General features: G+C 51.0%; 6 protein-coding genes across 7 annotated transcripts; 3 read left to right on the top strand and 3 right to left on the bottom strand.

The window, feature by feature from the left end:
* Positions 1–404: 404 nt before the first annotated feature.
* On the bottom strand, positions 405–3,106 carry PV05_03311 (uncharacterized protein). The gene is made up of 2 exons (XM_013463945.1): positions 2,390–3,106; positions 405–2,324 (listed from the first exon to the last, which is right to left on the bottom strand). Exons 1-2 carry the CDS (start codon positions 3,071–3,073, stop codon positions 1,041–1,043), a joined length of 1,968 nt encoding a protein of 655 aa, XP_013319399.1. The 5' UTR covers positions 3,074–3,106; the 3' UTR covers positions 405–1,040.
* Positions 3,094–5,680, bottom strand: PV05_03310. Of its 2 annotated transcripts, XM_013463943.1 has the most exons (3): positions 5,507–5,680; positions 5,317–5,458; positions 3,094–5,264 (listed from the first exon to the last, which is right to left on the bottom strand). In XM_013463943.1, the coding sequence occupies exon 3, from the start codon at positions 5,013–5,015 to the stop codon at positions 3,834–3,836; it is 1,182 nt and encodes a 393-aa protein (XP_013319397.1). In that variant the 5' UTR covers positions 5,016–5,264; positions 5,317–5,458; positions 5,507–5,680; the 3' UTR covers positions 3,094–3,833. The 2 variants fall into 2 exon arrangements, with proteins under 2 accessions (XP_013319397.1, XP_013319398.1); XM_013463944.1 differs by having other exon boundaries at positions 3,094–5,458.
* Positions 5,681–5,859: 179 nt separating this feature from the next.
* Positions 5,860–7,451, top strand: PV05_03309 (uncharacterized protein). Its single transcript, XM_013463942.1, has 2 exons — positions 5,860–6,988; positions 7,070–7,451. The coding sequence occupies exon 1, from the start codon at positions 5,928–5,930 to the stop codon at positions 6,777–6,779; it is 852 nt and encodes a 283-aa protein (XP_013319396.1). The 5' UTR covers positions 5,860–5,927; the 3' UTR covers positions 6,780–6,988; positions 7,070–7,451.
* Positions 7,452–9,591: 2,140 nt separating this feature from the next.
* Positions 9,592–11,346, top strand: PV05_03308 (uncharacterized protein; the record flags this gene model as incomplete). The annotated part of the gene is made up of 2 exons (XM_013463941.1): positions 9,592–9,706; positions 9,770–11,346. 2 exons carry the CDS (start codon positions 9,592–9,594, stop codon positions 11,344–11,346), a joined length of 1,692 nt encoding a protein of 563 aa, XP_013319395.1.
* A 1,264-nt stretch (positions 11,347–12,610) lies between these two features.
* On the bottom strand, positions 12,611–12,904 carry PV05_03307 (uncharacterized protein; the record flags this gene model as incomplete). The annotated part of the gene is made up of 1 exon (XM_013463940.1): positions 12,611–12,904. One exon carries the CDS (start codon positions 12,902–12,904, stop codon positions 12,611–12,613), a length of 294 nt encoding a protein of 97 aa, XP_013319394.1.
* A 1,064-nt stretch (positions 12,905–13,968) lies between these two features.
* Positions 13,969–15,643, top strand: PV05_03306 (uncharacterized protein; the record flags this gene model as incomplete). Its single annotated transcript, XM_013463939.1, has 2 exons — positions 13,969–14,088; positions 14,291–15,643. The coding sequence occupies 2 exons, from the start codon at positions 13,969–13,971 to the stop codon at positions 15,641–15,643; spliced, it is 1,473 nt and encodes a 490-aa protein (XP_013319393.1).
* Positions 15,644–16,983: the final 1,340 nt, after the last annotated feature.

Here is a 16,983-nt window from a genome sequence, read left to right as displayed (position 1 = left end):
GAGCTGAAGCTCGCAAGTTGAGACAGAATGATAAAAACATGTTGTCAAACGCGCCGTAAGGCTGAAGTTGGTCGGCCTGCAGGCCAGGTTGGAGGCGGCTAACTCTGCGAACCCTGCCTGCCACTGTTGACCTATTCCTTACGAATGGGCTCATTGCCGCTATTAATGCTAGTTCTGGCCGCTTTTGCGAAAGAGAACGATGAGTACAGTTCTGTAAGATCTGGACTAGACATCTACAAGTGGGTCAAATTATGAGGCTAGAATTAATTTTGTCTCTCCAAAGGTGAAGCAGCAATTGAAAACGTGTGTACTCAACAACATACAGAGGGCGCAGTTTTCCCGCCAGAACCTCGAGGTTTCATGGAAAAAGTCACGGGCTCAAAACTGGTCTCGACTTGGCGCTGAATAATTTGATCTAATGACAGCTAGTATAAGAGTAAAGAAAATGACACCTCGGTTAGGTCCTAGTTAGCGGTAACATCCCTCCTCTAGACTGTCAAGTTTTACCGAGGGCCCAAAAAAGAGGATCTAGGGGGGGCTTCCCTGGAAATTCACTACGGCATATTCCCTCCTCGACCCTACCAGAGGCGAGTCGGTCTTTATGAGCGTGATGGATCTCGTGTTGAACAGGATAGGCAACAATCGACGCAGCTTATACAACGTCAGCCTTGCTGTGCCTGTAGACAGGCGGCAATGGGGCCAACTGTGGTGTTTCCTCGAGCGTTTGTTCCAGGTCTACCCACCACGAAAGTTACGCCGATAAAAGGAGGCACCTTAGAAACAACGAAGCTCCCAGTCATCCGTGTATATAGTCTCGTGGATCTGGTTTGGTCAACTCGTCTGATCTTCTTGTGAATCCATCACGACCAGGCCGGAAGATCCCTATCGTCGCTCGAGAGTCATGGAGAGCCGAAGTGGAAAGTCTCCGACAGCGATGAAGCTAGAATACACTTGGAGTTTATGGGAAAACAAGAAAATGTTGTCCCGCACGCAGCTCCCCTGAAACCTGAAATGAAGGCCGAGTGCAGCCCCCAGCTTGCCTAAGCGATTTCGACGCTGTACCCACGCTCTTTCAGTCCCTGTTGAATTCCCGCCATCGGAGACACATACGTAATGTCAATTGACACCTTGTGCAGTGAACCCGAGCCACCGTGTACAATTCCAACAATCCTGCCCTCGAGATCGAAAACAACCGAACCGGAGTCTCCAAAATGAGAAAAAGCCTTTTCGTTGGCTCTGGGGAAGGGAAGGACACATACTTCCATAGACAGCATGCTGATGGTGCCTTTGTTGATGTGCTGGTGCCACACGACTGAGTCCACCCCGTTGACTTGTCCACATGTCAAACCACTGTATGCGCCTTTCATACCCACAAGTAGGCGATGGGATTCCTTTTCCGGCAGCAACTCAATTGGTTTGAAGCGGTAGTGTAGCTCATTGACTGGTACTGATCGACCAAGACACAGCCTCCCTTCGTCAAGCTGATCGAGTCCTGAGTTTGGATGGTGCTCAAGATGATGGTACGCCATGTCTATCAGCCGATCTTTGTCCTCGGTGTTGAAATTGATACAATTCGTCACCTTCCCGTCTGGGTGTTTTCCTGGGTAGACCTTTATCAAAGCCCAGTCAACAACTGATCCAAGGCGCGATGGGTCGATAGAATCCGCAACCTGAAGTGGGGGGGAAGTCACGACGTGGCCGAACACGCGATTCTCCTTCGGTTCCCAAGTGGACAGGAGCTTTCGATCGGTTTCTCGAAGTGTTGTCTCTTGACGGAGCCGCTCTAGTCTCTCTTCTAGTCTCTCCCTCTCCTCCGGCAGAGAGACCTTCAACTTCTCCCGAAGGCGGAGTCTCATCGCTTGATTTACCTCCTCGTGGGTGTCGATGTGCTTGAGGCCTTGAATCACGGTGGCGTCTGAGGGAAGCAGGATGTTCTTACGCGGCTGGCCGGCACGCTTGCAATCAAAGTCTTTGTCGTGTTCGGTAAGAGCAAGGGCGACGTGTCTGCAGGTAAGAGCATATACGCACTCTGCATCTGGGTTGCTTTTGCCAGCTCGGAGATAAGGGCCGAGACTGCCGTGAGCGGTGGAACCCTCGAGGTTGATCGAGTGACCAGGCGAAGCGATTAGCTGAGCTGGGAATCCCGACGTCAAGGTAGCTGTTTCAGGTGCCAGATATGTGGGCGACGATGTGGGCGACGATGTGGGCGACGATGTGGGCGACGATGTGGGCGACGATGTGGGCGACGATGTGGTCTGCCGATATTCCGACTCTCTGATCTCACATTGAACATCGACAAGCTGGTACTGTCGCAAGATTTCAACCTGCGGATCTTTGTCAGTTCTAATTTTTCATGGGATCGAGTTGGGCAGATGAGGGTGAAGCTTACGCAGGCTTCGACGATTTTGTTTCCGACACGCGAAGACAAACTGCCCGGTTGGACGCCGATCCAGAGCACCACCGGAGGCAGTTCCTCGTCTTCACCTGCTTGAGGATAACCAATTCGGACCACATCGATAGTTGTAAATGAAACATTCTTCAAAACCTCGACGATCTCTTTGTAAAGCCCCGTGCACCATACCTCAGCGATGGGATGGCTGCGCTCGACGACTTGGAGAGTCTTTGGCCGAGGGAATGAAAGGATATAGCTCTGCTGCCATGGCTGTGTACTGGACCGAGCGATTAAGCGAGGACGTGAAGGAAGCCCATAATAGTAGCCTTTTTCCTCATTCTCGTCCGGTTCGTCTCGTGGTGGATCGTTGCCGGTTAGGCTGAGTGTGGGTAGGTTTGGAACCGGCGGCTCAGGTGCGGATCGCACTAGGACAGCCGTGGCCATGCTCGGTGATGAAGAAAGAGTCGAGGCTAAACCATCGAGCTCATTATTGTCAGGATTGTCTTTGTCAGGACTGTCTTTGTCAGGAACAGAAGGTGTCGGTGTCGGCGAACAAAAAAAGTCATGGTGAGATGGTTCTGAGGCATCATGAGCGGATCTAGGGCGGTTTTCGCACGGATGGTCGCGTAAATCTTCCTGTGAAGGACCAGTGTCCACGTTATTCGGTTCTGAGGCGTCCATTTCATATGTGCTGTGGTGGTGTTCTCATCGTTGCTACATGGTATGGTCATGGTCTCGTCAATCCCGGCGAATTCCTATGACTGGGATTTCTACGGCGGCGCACAGTTTGCTACGGCGGCGCAGATAGACAAGAACTGTCGCTCTTGTTGCCAACCTGCGCCCACATCTATGGCCCTCCTGTCAGACATCCGCCTACACCATTACCCACCACCCTGTATTACAAATGGCTCCTCCAGGCAGTGTGGGGCTCTCTGAACCTCACTGAGTCTGTCGACAGCCCACGTAACCTCGCGCCGCTTTTGCTCAGGCACCTCCGGCTGGCCCAAGCTGGCTCACGCCCGGCCCAACTTCGGCTCGGGGTCGCCTTGGCAAGCTCACTCTGCTTATCACACCGTGGCAGTGGCCCAAAGGTCCTCAATCCCTTGGAAATGTTTATGGGAGATGCCGAGGTCAGGTCCAGACGCAGGCACAGATCAGGCACGTCGAATCGCCTGATTTAAGCGCCGTCCCCGCAAATGTGGAGGTGTGACTAGACTATGTACAAGTAGGAGATGATGCCCGCCCCGTTTCGCGAATCGCCCACTAGATTAGTACTCACGCCTTGTCCCACTCATTCGGCAATCTATCATTCTTTGCGACTGCCTGGTCTGCTATTTGGGTTGGGGATTTTTCTTCGCCCTTTTGGCTGCCACCTTGGCCCCCTTCTTTGGAGACCGAGGTTTCTGGGATGCCCATTTGCTCAACAGTGGGATTTAGCTCATCATCTCCCTCGCCTATCTGCGAAGCAAGATCCTAGGGTTGACGCTTCTGAGAGAAGGCTGTCCATATCTTGTGAAAGACTAGTTGCCTCTTCAGATTGCACTTCAGGCACTTCATGAACTTCAAAGTCAAGACCCAACGGCAGCTGGTCGATAGCTGAGCAGATTCGTTCGAGGTGAGTCAGCATCCAGACATCGTAGACATTTCTGGTAAACTTGTAGGCTGTCCACCTGGCCTTTCCTTCTAGTGCCGTGAAGATGAATCCATGGATGAGATGGCGGTAAAACGTGACTTTATCTCCATCGATGACAGGGTAGTGGCCGTATATGCGAACTGATTGGTGATCGTGCGAGACAGAAAAGGCGAGGATCTCTCGGTCAAGTTCCTTCTCTCGCTTCACGGCTCTGTAGAGCTCGACGACACTTCTCACAGCAATCGTCATGCTGTGAGCATTCTGCCGGTCGGCAATGTCAAGCGCCGAAATGCCGCACTTGACTTCGCAGGTGAAAAATGGAAAGTACATTCGGAAGTTTGCAACAAAAAATGAGGTATCGAAGACGCTGCCAATAAGTGGACTGAGCTTTCTCAATTGTGTGTCCGTGAATGCGGATCGACGGAAGCCAACAGCATAGTCCGGTTGTGGCCTGGGACCCTCCACAGGGATGCAACCTGTCCAGGCTTCATTTGCACTTTCGATCAAGCCATCGAGATGTGTGTCGCCGCAAATTGCCAGATTCATCGCCGATGGAACAATCAAGCGAGTGACATCTTGGATAACCATCGCTTCGTTCCTGTCTTGTATTTTCCAGCAGAGTCTGCCGAACAGGTCATCACGGAACAAGGAATCCTGAGGCACAATCTGGTCTCTAGCGAGTAGCTGGTGGCAGATGTCCGTGATAGCCTGAGGGACGTTATGGTCGAAATCGCGCATGAAACTTCCATTGGTTTCAAGCATCGTACGATAACGTGGATCTTTGTATGGCGTGCTCTTGCTTTCCCTTCTGGTCTGATTGCTAGACTCGCTCAGGCTCGAATCTGATCCCTTCCGGCGGAGCGAAGGAATCTTTCGAACAGGCAGTGGATATCTGAACCCATTTCTTTCCACATATTGAACGATGGGAATAGGTGGCAGTGCCATCATCTCCTCTAGCCAGCTGTCGCGTTCCAAAAGCTCTTGTCTCATTTGATCGTCTGGTTCGAAGTACTCACGAGGCCACTGCTTGTCCCGTAACCAGGTACTGAGCGGGCCAGCGGCGCTTGTAACGAACTTCTCCTCAGCCTCTTCTGGCTGGCTTTCTGGCGCGCTTTGATCCGAGTTTCGAGGCCGCTTCGCAGGTGGCAGATCTTGCGCTGAACTGTAGGGATTCAGGGCTTCTTGGCCTCGCTTTCGTTTCGAGGGAGGTTTGAGAGATGTATTGGAAGTTGTGGATTGCTGGAGCATGATCATGATCAGTGAACAGCCTACAATGGAACCGGAGAGATACCTAGAGAGTTCGCCCACCGAAGGAAAGCAAGATGCCGCTTCTTGTTTCTTGCTCGCACTTTCAAGCCGTGATGTAGCGCTGAGACGTGGACTTCTTCGAACTTCGAGGTCTTCCGCTTCGCGTGTGTGTGTGGTCTGCTTTTCTATGGAGGATTAGCAGACTGCTGTCGTCGGCAGCGCAGAGCGCGTACTTATCCCGCAAGAGGTGGAGGACCGGGATCTGCGCCGGGCGCTTGCAGATACATGGCGGTCGGTCATGGCTAATCAGAAGTTGAAGAGAGTCCTGGGGATATCTATATCTCATTATGTAGCCGCGACGTATGCAGTCAGAAGATGGCTGCGCTGCGAATTGTCGCCAGGTTGAGCACTTGTCGATGAAACCAGCGAGCCAACTGGCGTCCTTGGCTCTCGGCGTGAACTCCCAGCACGCTAGTCACGTGGCCAGGCTACAAATAGATGCTTAGATAATCAGGTCACCGCCGAGCTTGGCATGGAAGACTGGCTAAAACCCTCCCTTTACTGCAATGACACGAAGCACACTCCTGGCTGCTCCCGACCACCAGTCTGGACGTGAGCTTTCTCGCCCACATCGCTGGAGCTGTTTGACAAAAGATGGCTACATGGCCAAATCTCCAATGTCTCAAACTTCGTCATCTTCAAGCCTTCTGTTCAGCGCTATACACCAAATGCCTCAAAATACTTCGTCGTCCAAGCAACACAGATGTTGATTCGATCCCCAGTAAAGGATTAGAATACCTCAGTGGCGGGCTAACAGGACTCGTCTATGCGGTGGATGACAAAAGAGTCGTGAAGAAATATTTTGAGAGTGACGGCGGCGAGGTTGAACGTCGAGCATATCGCCGCCTCGGCTCGCATCCCAACATTGCAAAATTCCTGGGCGCCCAGAAAGATGGCTCCATTGTGCTCGAACGAGGCGAAGTCCTTCGCAAAATCTGTCAATCTCCCTCCGCAACTGAGATTCCTATCCAGACCAAATTGAGCTGGCTGAAGCAAGCTGCAGAAGGTTATCGCTATGCACATACCTGTGATATTGTTCACGGCGACGTCGGGTGTAACAATATGATCATCACAAGAGAAGGTTGCCTGAAGTTAATCGACTTTGAAGGCTGCAGCATCGATGGTGAACCAGCAGATTCTTGTTACGAATGGTTCAGTTATCGACCGCCAGTACCCAACGTGAGTCGACGCACGGACATTTTTGCATTTGGTTGTGCAATCTACGAAGTTCTGACTGGAAGACCACCACACCATGAGCTCGAGGCATCAGACAACCCAGATCGGAATATTCAACGGCTATACGCAAACAATTGCTTTCCCGACGTTACATCTCTACCTCTGGGTCCGTTAATGCAGAGCTGCTGGCATGATGACTTCACCTCTATGAGTGAGGTGCTTCGAGAGCTGGAAATGTTTTCACACGGCCATTCTGTACTTGTGAAATAGAACGAGGAGTCATGAACTTCGGGACAGGACGATACTCGTCTATCACTTCATAGCTACCTATTGTTATGCGAACCAGTATAGTCAAGGAAATCTCCGATCTGCCCGTCATATCATTTCAACTTGTCATGCGATGGGTGCGGAGATAAAGGGTACAATTGCGCGACGTAATTGCAACACAACAACACTGTCAGAATTGAATTGATTGAGAAGTCTGTCCTCTCTTACCCATGGCTAGCCAAGAGGGCTACATAAATGCGTTATAAGAGAGTGCTAACGCGTGTTTACAACAGATCTAGACGTCGAGTGGCGACGGCGACGCCCTGCAGAGATTTCTCGGTGCAGACTGCCTGTGGAATTGCTAAGGGATTGTCTCAGTTGTAAACAATAGTACAACGTGAAGAGTGGAAACAAGAGCGTAAAGAGAAAAGGAGTGCTGGCGATGCCCTCGGCGACGCCGTCGTCGATGCCTGGAAAGGCTTCGAGAGAGCGTCGAGGGCATGTCTGGGCTAACAACAAGGGCATGGTTTAACACAACTTGTTTGCCGTGACCTTCGCCCAAGTTCTGCTCAGGCTTGATTCCTCATAAGTGACGGAGCCTAGTCGCATAGATCCGCCTATCATTCATCGATATCAGAGCTCATATATGTTTGATAAGAGTACGGTCAAGCTTACCCATTTAACGTGATAGATTTCAACTGATATCCCTGAATCCCGACATGCTGGGCATCGTCCTCCTTTTCTAGAAGGGCCCAGATCCAGACGCGGGTCGTAGGTGGGCTTGTCACAAGGAGGGCCTGGCTTTGGCGACTTGACACATCTCTTGCGTAGTCGTGTCTCTATCTTATGTTGTGTCTCCCTTGTGCAGTTACTTTGAACAGCATAGGTTGTGCCGTAAGAACACATAATGAGGTATACTCGGTGACCGGTCAAAGGTAGTATGGAAGGGCAACTTGGTGATGGGCGAGGTAACGAAGCCTGCTTAATGTTAGTATACATCCAAAGCAGGCATGTGGCATATGACTTAATCTAGACTTGGTAGTTTGCTGTTTGGAAGTATGAGGGCACACTCAAGTGTCTGTTCCCAGAGAAACCTGTCTGTTATAGATATGTATGTGATAGCAAACCAATGCATATAGTAGAGATCGGGTAGATGGAAAGCAATCCCCTCAGTTTGTCGCTCTGCCTGCCCATGTATGCGTTGTGCGTTTCCTGCACGCTGACTTGGCTCGCACGTAGGCTGCAAGAATCACTGACAGACCCATGAGCAGCAGGGTGTGATTTGACGGGAACACGTCGATGATGTAACGGACGCGCGATGACCGGCCGCTGTTTGAACAAGGAATCGAACCAGGCCCAGCCCAGCTCGCGGCCTCCGTGCCCAACTGGATGATAAAGCAACCAGAATACGACGCCATCCGGCCAAACCGAGTGATCTCCCCCCAGCAAGCAGATGGCCGCAGAGGGCAAGACGCAGCTGCGGTGGAGCCAGCTTACCCAGCACTTCTCTCTCCTCAAGGAAGAAAGGAGAAACTATACCAAGATACAGTGTTCATCAATGCCTAAGCTCAAAAGCTTCGCCCACCTCCTCACGGTCTCTTACTTACGCTGCTTGTGACTATTGAGCACGGGAGACTTCCAACAAATGTGCTTGATACTAATCAGGATTCGAACGGGCGTCTTCTACACTGGCCACTCCCAGAGGCAAATGCCCCGTGATTTGCTGCAAAGAAGGTGTGTACTGTCATCAAGATCTACGCCATGTAACCTTGCTGGATCCCATGCGCCTTGATGCACGCTTCGACTGCCCCAAGACAAATAGTGCCACTTTCAGCTGTCCGGAGACTAGTGGTTCCCATGTGTGAGCTTGCGGGGATTCAAGCACAACGTCTTTCAGACGCTTCGCCGATGCTGGTACCTTTGATTTGGCCTGTTCAGAAAGTTGGCAAGTCACCATTTTCGGACCAAAGCCTGTCACCAAATATTGGTTCGGGTGGGTGTGCTGACATTGCCCCTGTCCAATAGTACAGCTCCGCATCAGCAGTTGACATTCATCACACGTTCTGGCAGATGATCCTGCGCCAATCAGGCTCGTACTCTCTTGGCCCTGATGGCAGCAAGCTCCCTGGCCACTTCGTCACTCACACCTTTCCAGTCCACTGCCTTCGTTCCGTCCACATGTTCGCCAGCGCGGTGATGTCGAAGTGATGCCCTGCCCAGTCTAGCCTCTGAGTCCGGACCATCCTCTTCTGAAATACAAGGTTGGCACAGGACATTCTAGGCGTCCCACCCAGAGACGAAGCTCGTTCATGCAGGGCTCTGCATTTGAAATTCGCCTGTGCTGCGATCGAAAGATGAAGGGGCCAGAGAATGGATCAAGGTAAACCTTGCTGATACGCCCGTTGGCTAGAGAGCTATTGATTGTATTGGACCAGTCTCGAACTACAATCCGACTGACACGTATGGAAATGGTTAAAAGAATCCCTAGACATTACCGAGGATATCGACCTCGCCACTTGGCAAGGCACTTTCGAATGTTCCCAACCTGGGTCTAGCCCTCAAACTCGAAAATGCAATGGTCTTTGTCCAAACTCAATGGTCCTCCCGACTGAGAGTGTTTTGCTGGTGGTCGCTAATCTCCTGTTCGAGGTTACACCCTGAATCGCTTTACGACTTCCCGCTGTGCGGAAGTCCTCATCGCTAGAGTCCTACAGTCGCCATTGTCGTTCCTCTTGGAACCACCATCCTTCTGGGAGTTTTGGTCTTGATGATGTCGCAGCTGATTTTCGTCGTCATAGACACCCGAGCCGTGCGAATGGTGCTCCACAAAGGGCGTTATTTTGTTTACTACAGCCGTTCCGAAGGCTACCCAACGGGCCTGGGGAAGCATATCGTGAGCAAAATACCACAGGAGCTTGGACGGTACTCGAGTAAGTGACCATTACTTGTTCCTGCCCAAGGAAGTCCTCAATGCTGACTTCTGTCAACGATAGTCTGGTTAGAGAGGGAGCGCACTCGCTATGAGAAACTCAGCCAACAACTAGAGAGCAAAGTTCTGACAGTCTCTCCCAAACGGATGCAACTATTCGTCGACCAGGAACAGCGCGATCGCGATCAGTGCGCCGTTCACACCTTGCCTCCTTGGAAACCACTCGACTGGCAGCTTCACGAGTTACCGACGGCCGTTTGGGACTCCCGGGGTATTGCGGCTGACTGGACATACCTTGTTGATCTGGACAGCCAACGTTTCGTGATAAACAACTGGATCATCTTCGATCTCTGCAACATTCCCCGCCATCGTTGGACTGAAGCCTTTAGTTCTGCAGGACAGATCGACGAATTCTCTTTCACACTCGGCCCGGAGGCTTCGGATGAAATGAGCCAGCCACGATATTTCGCCAACGGCAATCAGCGGCTGGACTGCTATGTTTCTGTCTACCAACGGCATGCCGTGTCATGGGTGAATCCAAGACGGATCGACGACTCTTTACCTCTGCGGCAACTTTTCACGCTCGCCATTTTTCATCATTTCATGGCCTCTGAATTACTGGATTATCTCCCTGCCACCCCTCATGATAGTTTTGCTTTCCGTGAAGTGGCCTACGCCGTTTTATCTCTGGCCACGGGCAACTTTTACTTCGACGAGCCGGCCGGGTATATCGGTGATTATGCCCGGGAGGAATCTACGGGCTTCCTTGTGGATGTGAACGATGAAGGCGACAACTCTTTCATGCCGATATTTGGTGCAGGATGCCATATGGAATCTGAGGAACCAGGTTCATCTCCTTCTGAGCTCGTCTTTTGGTTCCATGGCGTGCTTATCAGTTTGATACCCGACAACGCCTTCGATCTCGACCTAGAAGCGGTCATCGGCAAAGCAGTCTCGTTCGGTCGAGCCATCAGGACGGACGACTTTCAGATTGTGATCTTTTCCATTCAGAATGCAGTTTTGCTGGAGGTTTGCCACGCTCCTGTTGCTGTGATTAGACGCTCCGACATCATTCCTATCTGTGGGATGGATTTTGAAGAGCAACGTTCACATGACGAGTCGGATGGTACCGACGATTGTTCAACCGTCGACCGCCTGCTTTCGGCTCACTCGGGATTCGTGGCCCTGCAGGATTTCGTCACCATCGCGTCACGCCGAAATGTCTCTCGTTTTGGCCGAGGACGCCTTCCCACCGAAATCTATGCGAACATCCTCAAATACTGCGATGTTGAGACACACAACCAGTGCGCAAAAGTTTCGAGAATATTCCAGACCTTATGCAGCGCGCAGTTCCCATTTAGCCGCAGTCTCAACATTCTCAAACTGCAACCTTGCAGCCCGAATTCGCAGGCTCAAGGTTTGTATGATATGTGGTTGTCCATACGATTGGCCGAGCTGGGGAACTTCCACTTTTACGACACGAGTGACGGAGTCTCTTATCAATCACCACTGGCCGTCGGCCCTTATGTGAGGGTTGCACACGAAAATATGGTCGGAACTTGGTGCCCCATCATTGGAAATGCGACTCGCCCAAGTATTCTGACGCAACTTCCGTTGCGTTTACTACTTCGCAAGCTCTAGATGGCCACCGCCGATCAAGGCAGAATCAAGTTACCCTGTGCCATCGGTGGTCATTTCCGACATACTCTCGGATGGAGATCGAACTGAAAATCTATGACGATGACAAACATGAAAACTAGGCAGCGCCAGGAGTGAGGCAGCAACACGTGACTGGGCAAACCCCCTATCGCGACATGTCCGGACTTCTCAGCCAGCTGAAACTGTGCCGAAAAGCTGGGCGCGACCGCCGGCCGCATCAGATGTCTTTTCCATCCGGTCGCGTTCTTTATTTGCCACGGAACCTCAAACCTGTGGCGTGTCTGGGCCACCCTGCGGGCGGCGCTCGAGGCGTTGGAAAAGGGAGCATACCACATTCGGACGGCCTGAGCCGAAGCGGCGACTTTCATGATCATACAGTGCTCAAGGCATGACGACCGGGGAACCTGGTTGCCGTCGACGAGATGATGCTTGGAGCGACAGTCGAAGTAGACACGGGTGGAGAGTTGACCAGGCCTCAGGTAGTGCTTCTGGAAGAGTCTCATTGTTTGCGGTGTGAGCCAAGGTGGGTGCAGATTGCTTTCCCATCAATGCTGCCACCAGTAGCAATGCCAGAGGTGGACACCCTTCCGAAGAGCGCTGCAGGGCGATGACAGTGGCCAGTAGACCTCCATGGGGTAACACATTAGCAGCCAACGCACCTTGACTACTGAAATTGTTTCACATTTGTTGTACCGATGAAAGTAGCTATTCCAAAGTCCCTTGGACTGCATGGGCAAGATATCAACAACAGCCGAGCCGAGAAGAAGACCAACGAGCTACATGAGAGAATCCAAAAATCGAATTTCCTATCTTGAGCAGTGTCTCTGCAGTCTCGAGGCTGGTGACAGCCAGAAACAAATCAGCACTCTGACGCAGATAATCGAACATGTTCGAAATGATAATAATCAGCATTCGCAATTCCTTGGTTAAGATGCAAACCGCCGTTGACCAGGCCCTTCTTGACGGTTCGAGTCATCGATCAGGCCCCAAATCTTGCGGCTGCGGTACTGAGTCTGCCTGCGACAGCTCACAAGTAGACCCTATCACCTCAGTCAAGCAGCTCAGTGGACAATATTATGGACAGCATGCCTATGTCGAAGGATACGACGGCATGTAAGGATCCTCGAATGCTGTACAATCTCTGGAAGACGTCGAAGGAAACCATGTACCTCCAAATCGTGTCTTCGATTCATTCGAAGACGTTGAAGTCAAAGACCGGAACGCGAGAGCAGCACAGTCCACCACGCTATTTCGCTTCCTCCTTCACATCCTGCTCTGTCTTCTTCTTCGCCTTGCACTTCGTACCCTTTCTTGTCTCATGATAGACTTTGATTACATCGGTCTGTTTGTACCTCCAAAATTCTTCACGGCCTGACGAGTTGTGGTGGATGATGGGAGATTGTGGGTCATAGGGGTTGTGTGTGTTCTCGGTGTAAGAGGCGGGCTCTTTGAGATCTGCAGAGCCGTCTGGGTGTTGGATGCCGATTCTGAACTTGGCTGTGTTGATAGTAGTTTGTTTCTGGTCTTGAAGGTATGCCATGGCGGATGTTCGTGCAGTTATCATGTTAATCAGTCTATCAATAGGATATAATGTCGTACGAATGGGAGGAAACGATCAACGAGAGGAGACTCAGGGCGGAATGATCTTGCCAGCAACATGATGCAATTCGATAGATTTCTCAGACGGCTGGGAACAACAGACTTCGGGAGAATTCTGGCCTTGAAAATCTCGATGAAGTCTGCCTCTCTTCCGAAGAGCTGATAGAACTCGAATCCTCATTGGGTGTGACCAAAGCCGGTGTCAAGGATATCCCGTCATTTATGCAGCCGCGCGACTGGGGTCTGTTTGAAGTTGGTAAGGCTCAAAAGCTTTACTTGGTAGCGGAAATTGGTAAAAGCCACGCTTGAGGCATGGTTGGAACTTGAAGTTGAAGGCGGGAAGCAATGCCGCTCGAAGGCTAATATGTCAGTTCTTCCCAAACAATCCATAGCTTTTTTTTTCGCCAACCATTCGGTCTCTGGACTTACATGGCGTCCATTATGCAAAAGGTCCCGTTCCCCCGTTCTCCACAATCCCCGTCCTCAGCCGTCGAACTCCTGCGTCAACTTCCTGCCCTGCAGCAGTCGTAGTCTTCCAGAAACCCCATACTTTAGCACCAACAGCGGGCAAGCACTCCCTCCACGGCTCACGTCCTGGACTGTAGCTCAAGCAGTGACTTATCTTGGGCTTCTCTGATATAGCTTTCCTAAACCAGGGGAAGGGCTCTCGCTGCAGACAAAAACTTGGTCTACTACTATAGTCTACTGCCTAAATTTCAGCCCCTTTAACCGACGAACGGGGGAAAAAAGGCGTAACAAATTGTGTGTGTACATCCGACGAACGCCAGCGCTAATGCGTTTAGCCTGGTTCAGTAACACCAGCAGGTCTTCTTCTACCCTGTCTCTAGGTTTGCGGCCAGGCGGGATGCTCCGGGCCGGCGGGTGGGTAGGCGGCCTGGGGCGGTGGTGGCGGTGGGTGGCGCAACTTCTTTCTTTTTGCCTTCTCGAAAGGGCCGTTGGCCTACCACAATAAGTTTCCCCTTTCGGTCGTGGTAATGCTATCTAATGCGTGACGTTGTCCACGCTCTTCGCGACCATTCCTATACCTTTAGCAACTACTACGACTACGAGAGTCGTCCATCCCAGGAGAGAGTCAATGCGAACAATGTGGCGGCACAATTTCCAGTAAGCGGATAGTGTCGACGACGCTCCCGCGCGGAAGCGCCAAACTACTCTAAGGTTGGTCACACCGCCAAATTGATCGAAGCATCCTTTGTTATCTATCATGGTAGACTGCCCCTCTCAATTATACCTCTTTCCACCCAGACCCGACCCAAAACGTTGACTCACTTACACCATACTAATCTCGTCTTGTTTTTGAATATAGGAAAGGATGTACCACGACGATAAAGTATACGAAAACTCCATGGCGCTCACTTGTGCATGGAATCAGAAGCTAAGGGACGCAATCCCTGGGATAATCGCAGAAGTTGCAGATCATGCCGGGGTGGAAGCCGAAGCCGAGTTTGTTGGCATGGGTGCCTTCAATATTGTCTACAAAGTAGACAAGTTTGGAGGTATTTATCGATTCCCGATCTTGGGCAAAAGCGCATTCCGCCACGAAAAGACAAATGACGAATGCATGATAATGCAATACCTTTCTCGACACACGGCGATCCCGATTCCTAGACTCATCGCCGCCAAAAGCTGCGAGGTCGGGCCGTACCTCGTTATGGCTCGTGCAGACGGCAAAGACTTGTCGGACTATCTCGAGACCAAACCACAGCTCGGCGGACCAGGAGGATTGGACCCGAACGTCAACATGACTACTTTGGCTCAAGCCTATCGCAGCATGGCTAAAATCTTGATCGAGCTTTCCAAATGTCGATTTGCCCACATCGGAGCCGTAGGGCGAAATGAATCCAAGCAGTGGTGTGTGACAAAGAGACCAATCACCATCAACATGAATCAGATTGTCTCATGCGGGAACTTCCCAGTGAAAGCACTGCCCCAGAAGGCCTTTGCAACGGCAAACGAATATTTCGCCTGTCTGGCCGAAATTCACCTGACACATCTCAAAACTCAACGTAACGATGCGATTGACGACGAGACGGATGCTCGGAAAAAGTACGTGTCCCGATGTCTGTTTTCCAAAATTGCCCAAAATTTCTCAGTCCAAGACAATCACCGGCCTTTTCCATTGTATTGCGACGATTTGCGGCCTTCGAATGTCCTCGTGGATGACGAGATGAATATTCGCAGCGTCATTGACTGGGAATACTGCTATGCCGCCCCTGTCGAATTCACGTATTGCTCGCCATGGTGGCTCCTTCTCAAGCATCCAGAAGATTGGGACCGTGATTTGGGCAACTTTTTTGAGCAATATCTCCCACGACACAAATTATTCATACAAGTCCTACGTGAGGAAGAGCATGACCTTATCCATCAAGGGAAACTGCTGGAGAGCCAGTGCCTCTCCACCAGGATGTCGGAGTCAGTTTCCAATGGTCATTTTTGGTTCTGTCTTGCCGCCACGTCCAGCTACGCGTTTGACGATATTTACTGGAGATTTATCGACCCTGCCTATTACGGCCCATTCACCTCAATCAAAGATCGAATTCAACTCTTGAACCAGCAAGAGCGAGACGACCTCGAACCATTTGTGCAGCTCAAGATCCAGCAAGCAGGGGAGGGCACAGTAGATCAACATTGGACCGTAGAGGAAATGTTCGACGCCTGATCTTGGAATAGATAAAGTGATGCGTCCTTTATACTATGCAGTTGATGAAGGAATGTAACGCTGGCCGTGCACGAAAGCAGCCAGGATTGGTAACTTACAACCTGTCAAGGCAGTGGTAATGCAAAGCCGGCACTACGCGACCGGGTAGAGACAACGAGACACTGGGGGCAACGAGATGCTGAGGTCTTCTCAAGGTTGCATTCCCCTCGGCCTTCGTATTCGGCCGGTGGTAATGATTCGTTCATTCTGCTTGAAAGATTGATATCCAGAGCAGGGGTGACCCTGTATTGACCTCAGGTGTCCTGGCTCTTTCGAAAGATTTTCGTTCATATAGCAGCTGAAGACAAAGGAAATTTTCTGAGCGTAGCTGCCCATTTGTCTGTATCTCTCTCGAAAGCCATTGAACGCCATTGAATGCCAGTATCCAATTGTTATGGGACCTCCGAAACTATACGTCGCATTCTGTCGTCCACGCTATGAAGACTACATATTCGAAGTTACGAGCGGTCATCCAGATTTCAAACGCAATGTGGTGAATGCTAGCCCATGAAAGTCGCAATCCTTCCGCAAATTGATCTTTCTGGACTCAATCAACTCAGACGACATCGCCGAAGTGGAGCGGGTTGCGCAAAGAACAGCGGTCGACAACGAAACGCTGGAGTGGTATTGTCAGGAGTATGTGCTGGATATGCTCGAAGAATTGGAGAAGGAATGCCTTGTCAATGATGACAATGAGGTATACAGGAAGGCCAAGTGGGAGCTAAAGAGAAAGCGTGGCGCCATGGTTTAAGGGCAGAAGAGACCTTGATCTCATTCAAGATGCCGGCCCCAGACATAGTCCAGTAGCCACTCCACAGGAGACTTTTCAGGTGCAATGCAAGAAGGAAGCTATCTCCACCAGTCCCATTCTTCGATCGTGCTCAAGCAGTTCGTTGATTTCGTTGACTCATAATACTCGGGATAGAAGCCACTGTCTTCCCAATCGATGAGGCCTGTGACCGTGAATTTTTGGTCTTCTGTCACTTGAACAAGGACATTTTCTGGTCGAAAGTCGCCGTGTGTAAAAACGATCTGGTGAGTTCCCACCTGAGTAAACGCGCGCAGAAATTCGAGAAATGTTGAACTTCCATACTTGGGATTCGAAAATTGAAAATCCAGAAATTCTTCGACGTTCCAAAGCCGCTCAGAGCTGCGACGTAAATGTCTCCTCTGATCTTTGCAGCCCTGCCCACTAACACCATCTAGTGAGGCGCCGTTCGGGAACTGCAATGTTCTGAGGTCAACAAAAATGGCGTCCAATTGCTCGCGAACAGAACATTCGTGTTGCTGCAGATATCGGA

The sequence above is a fragment of the Exophiala xenobiotica genome (genome assembly GCF_000835505.1).
Source record: "Exophiala xenobiotica strain CBS 118157 unplaced genomic scaffold supercont1.2, whole genome shotgun sequence".
NCBI lineage: Eukaryota > Fungi > Ascomycota > Eurotiomycetes > Chaetothyriales > Herpotrichiellaceae > Exophiala > Exophiala xenobiotica.
Note: the sequence above shows the minus strand (reverse complement) of the source record. Positions and strands in the feature narration are given on the sequence as shown.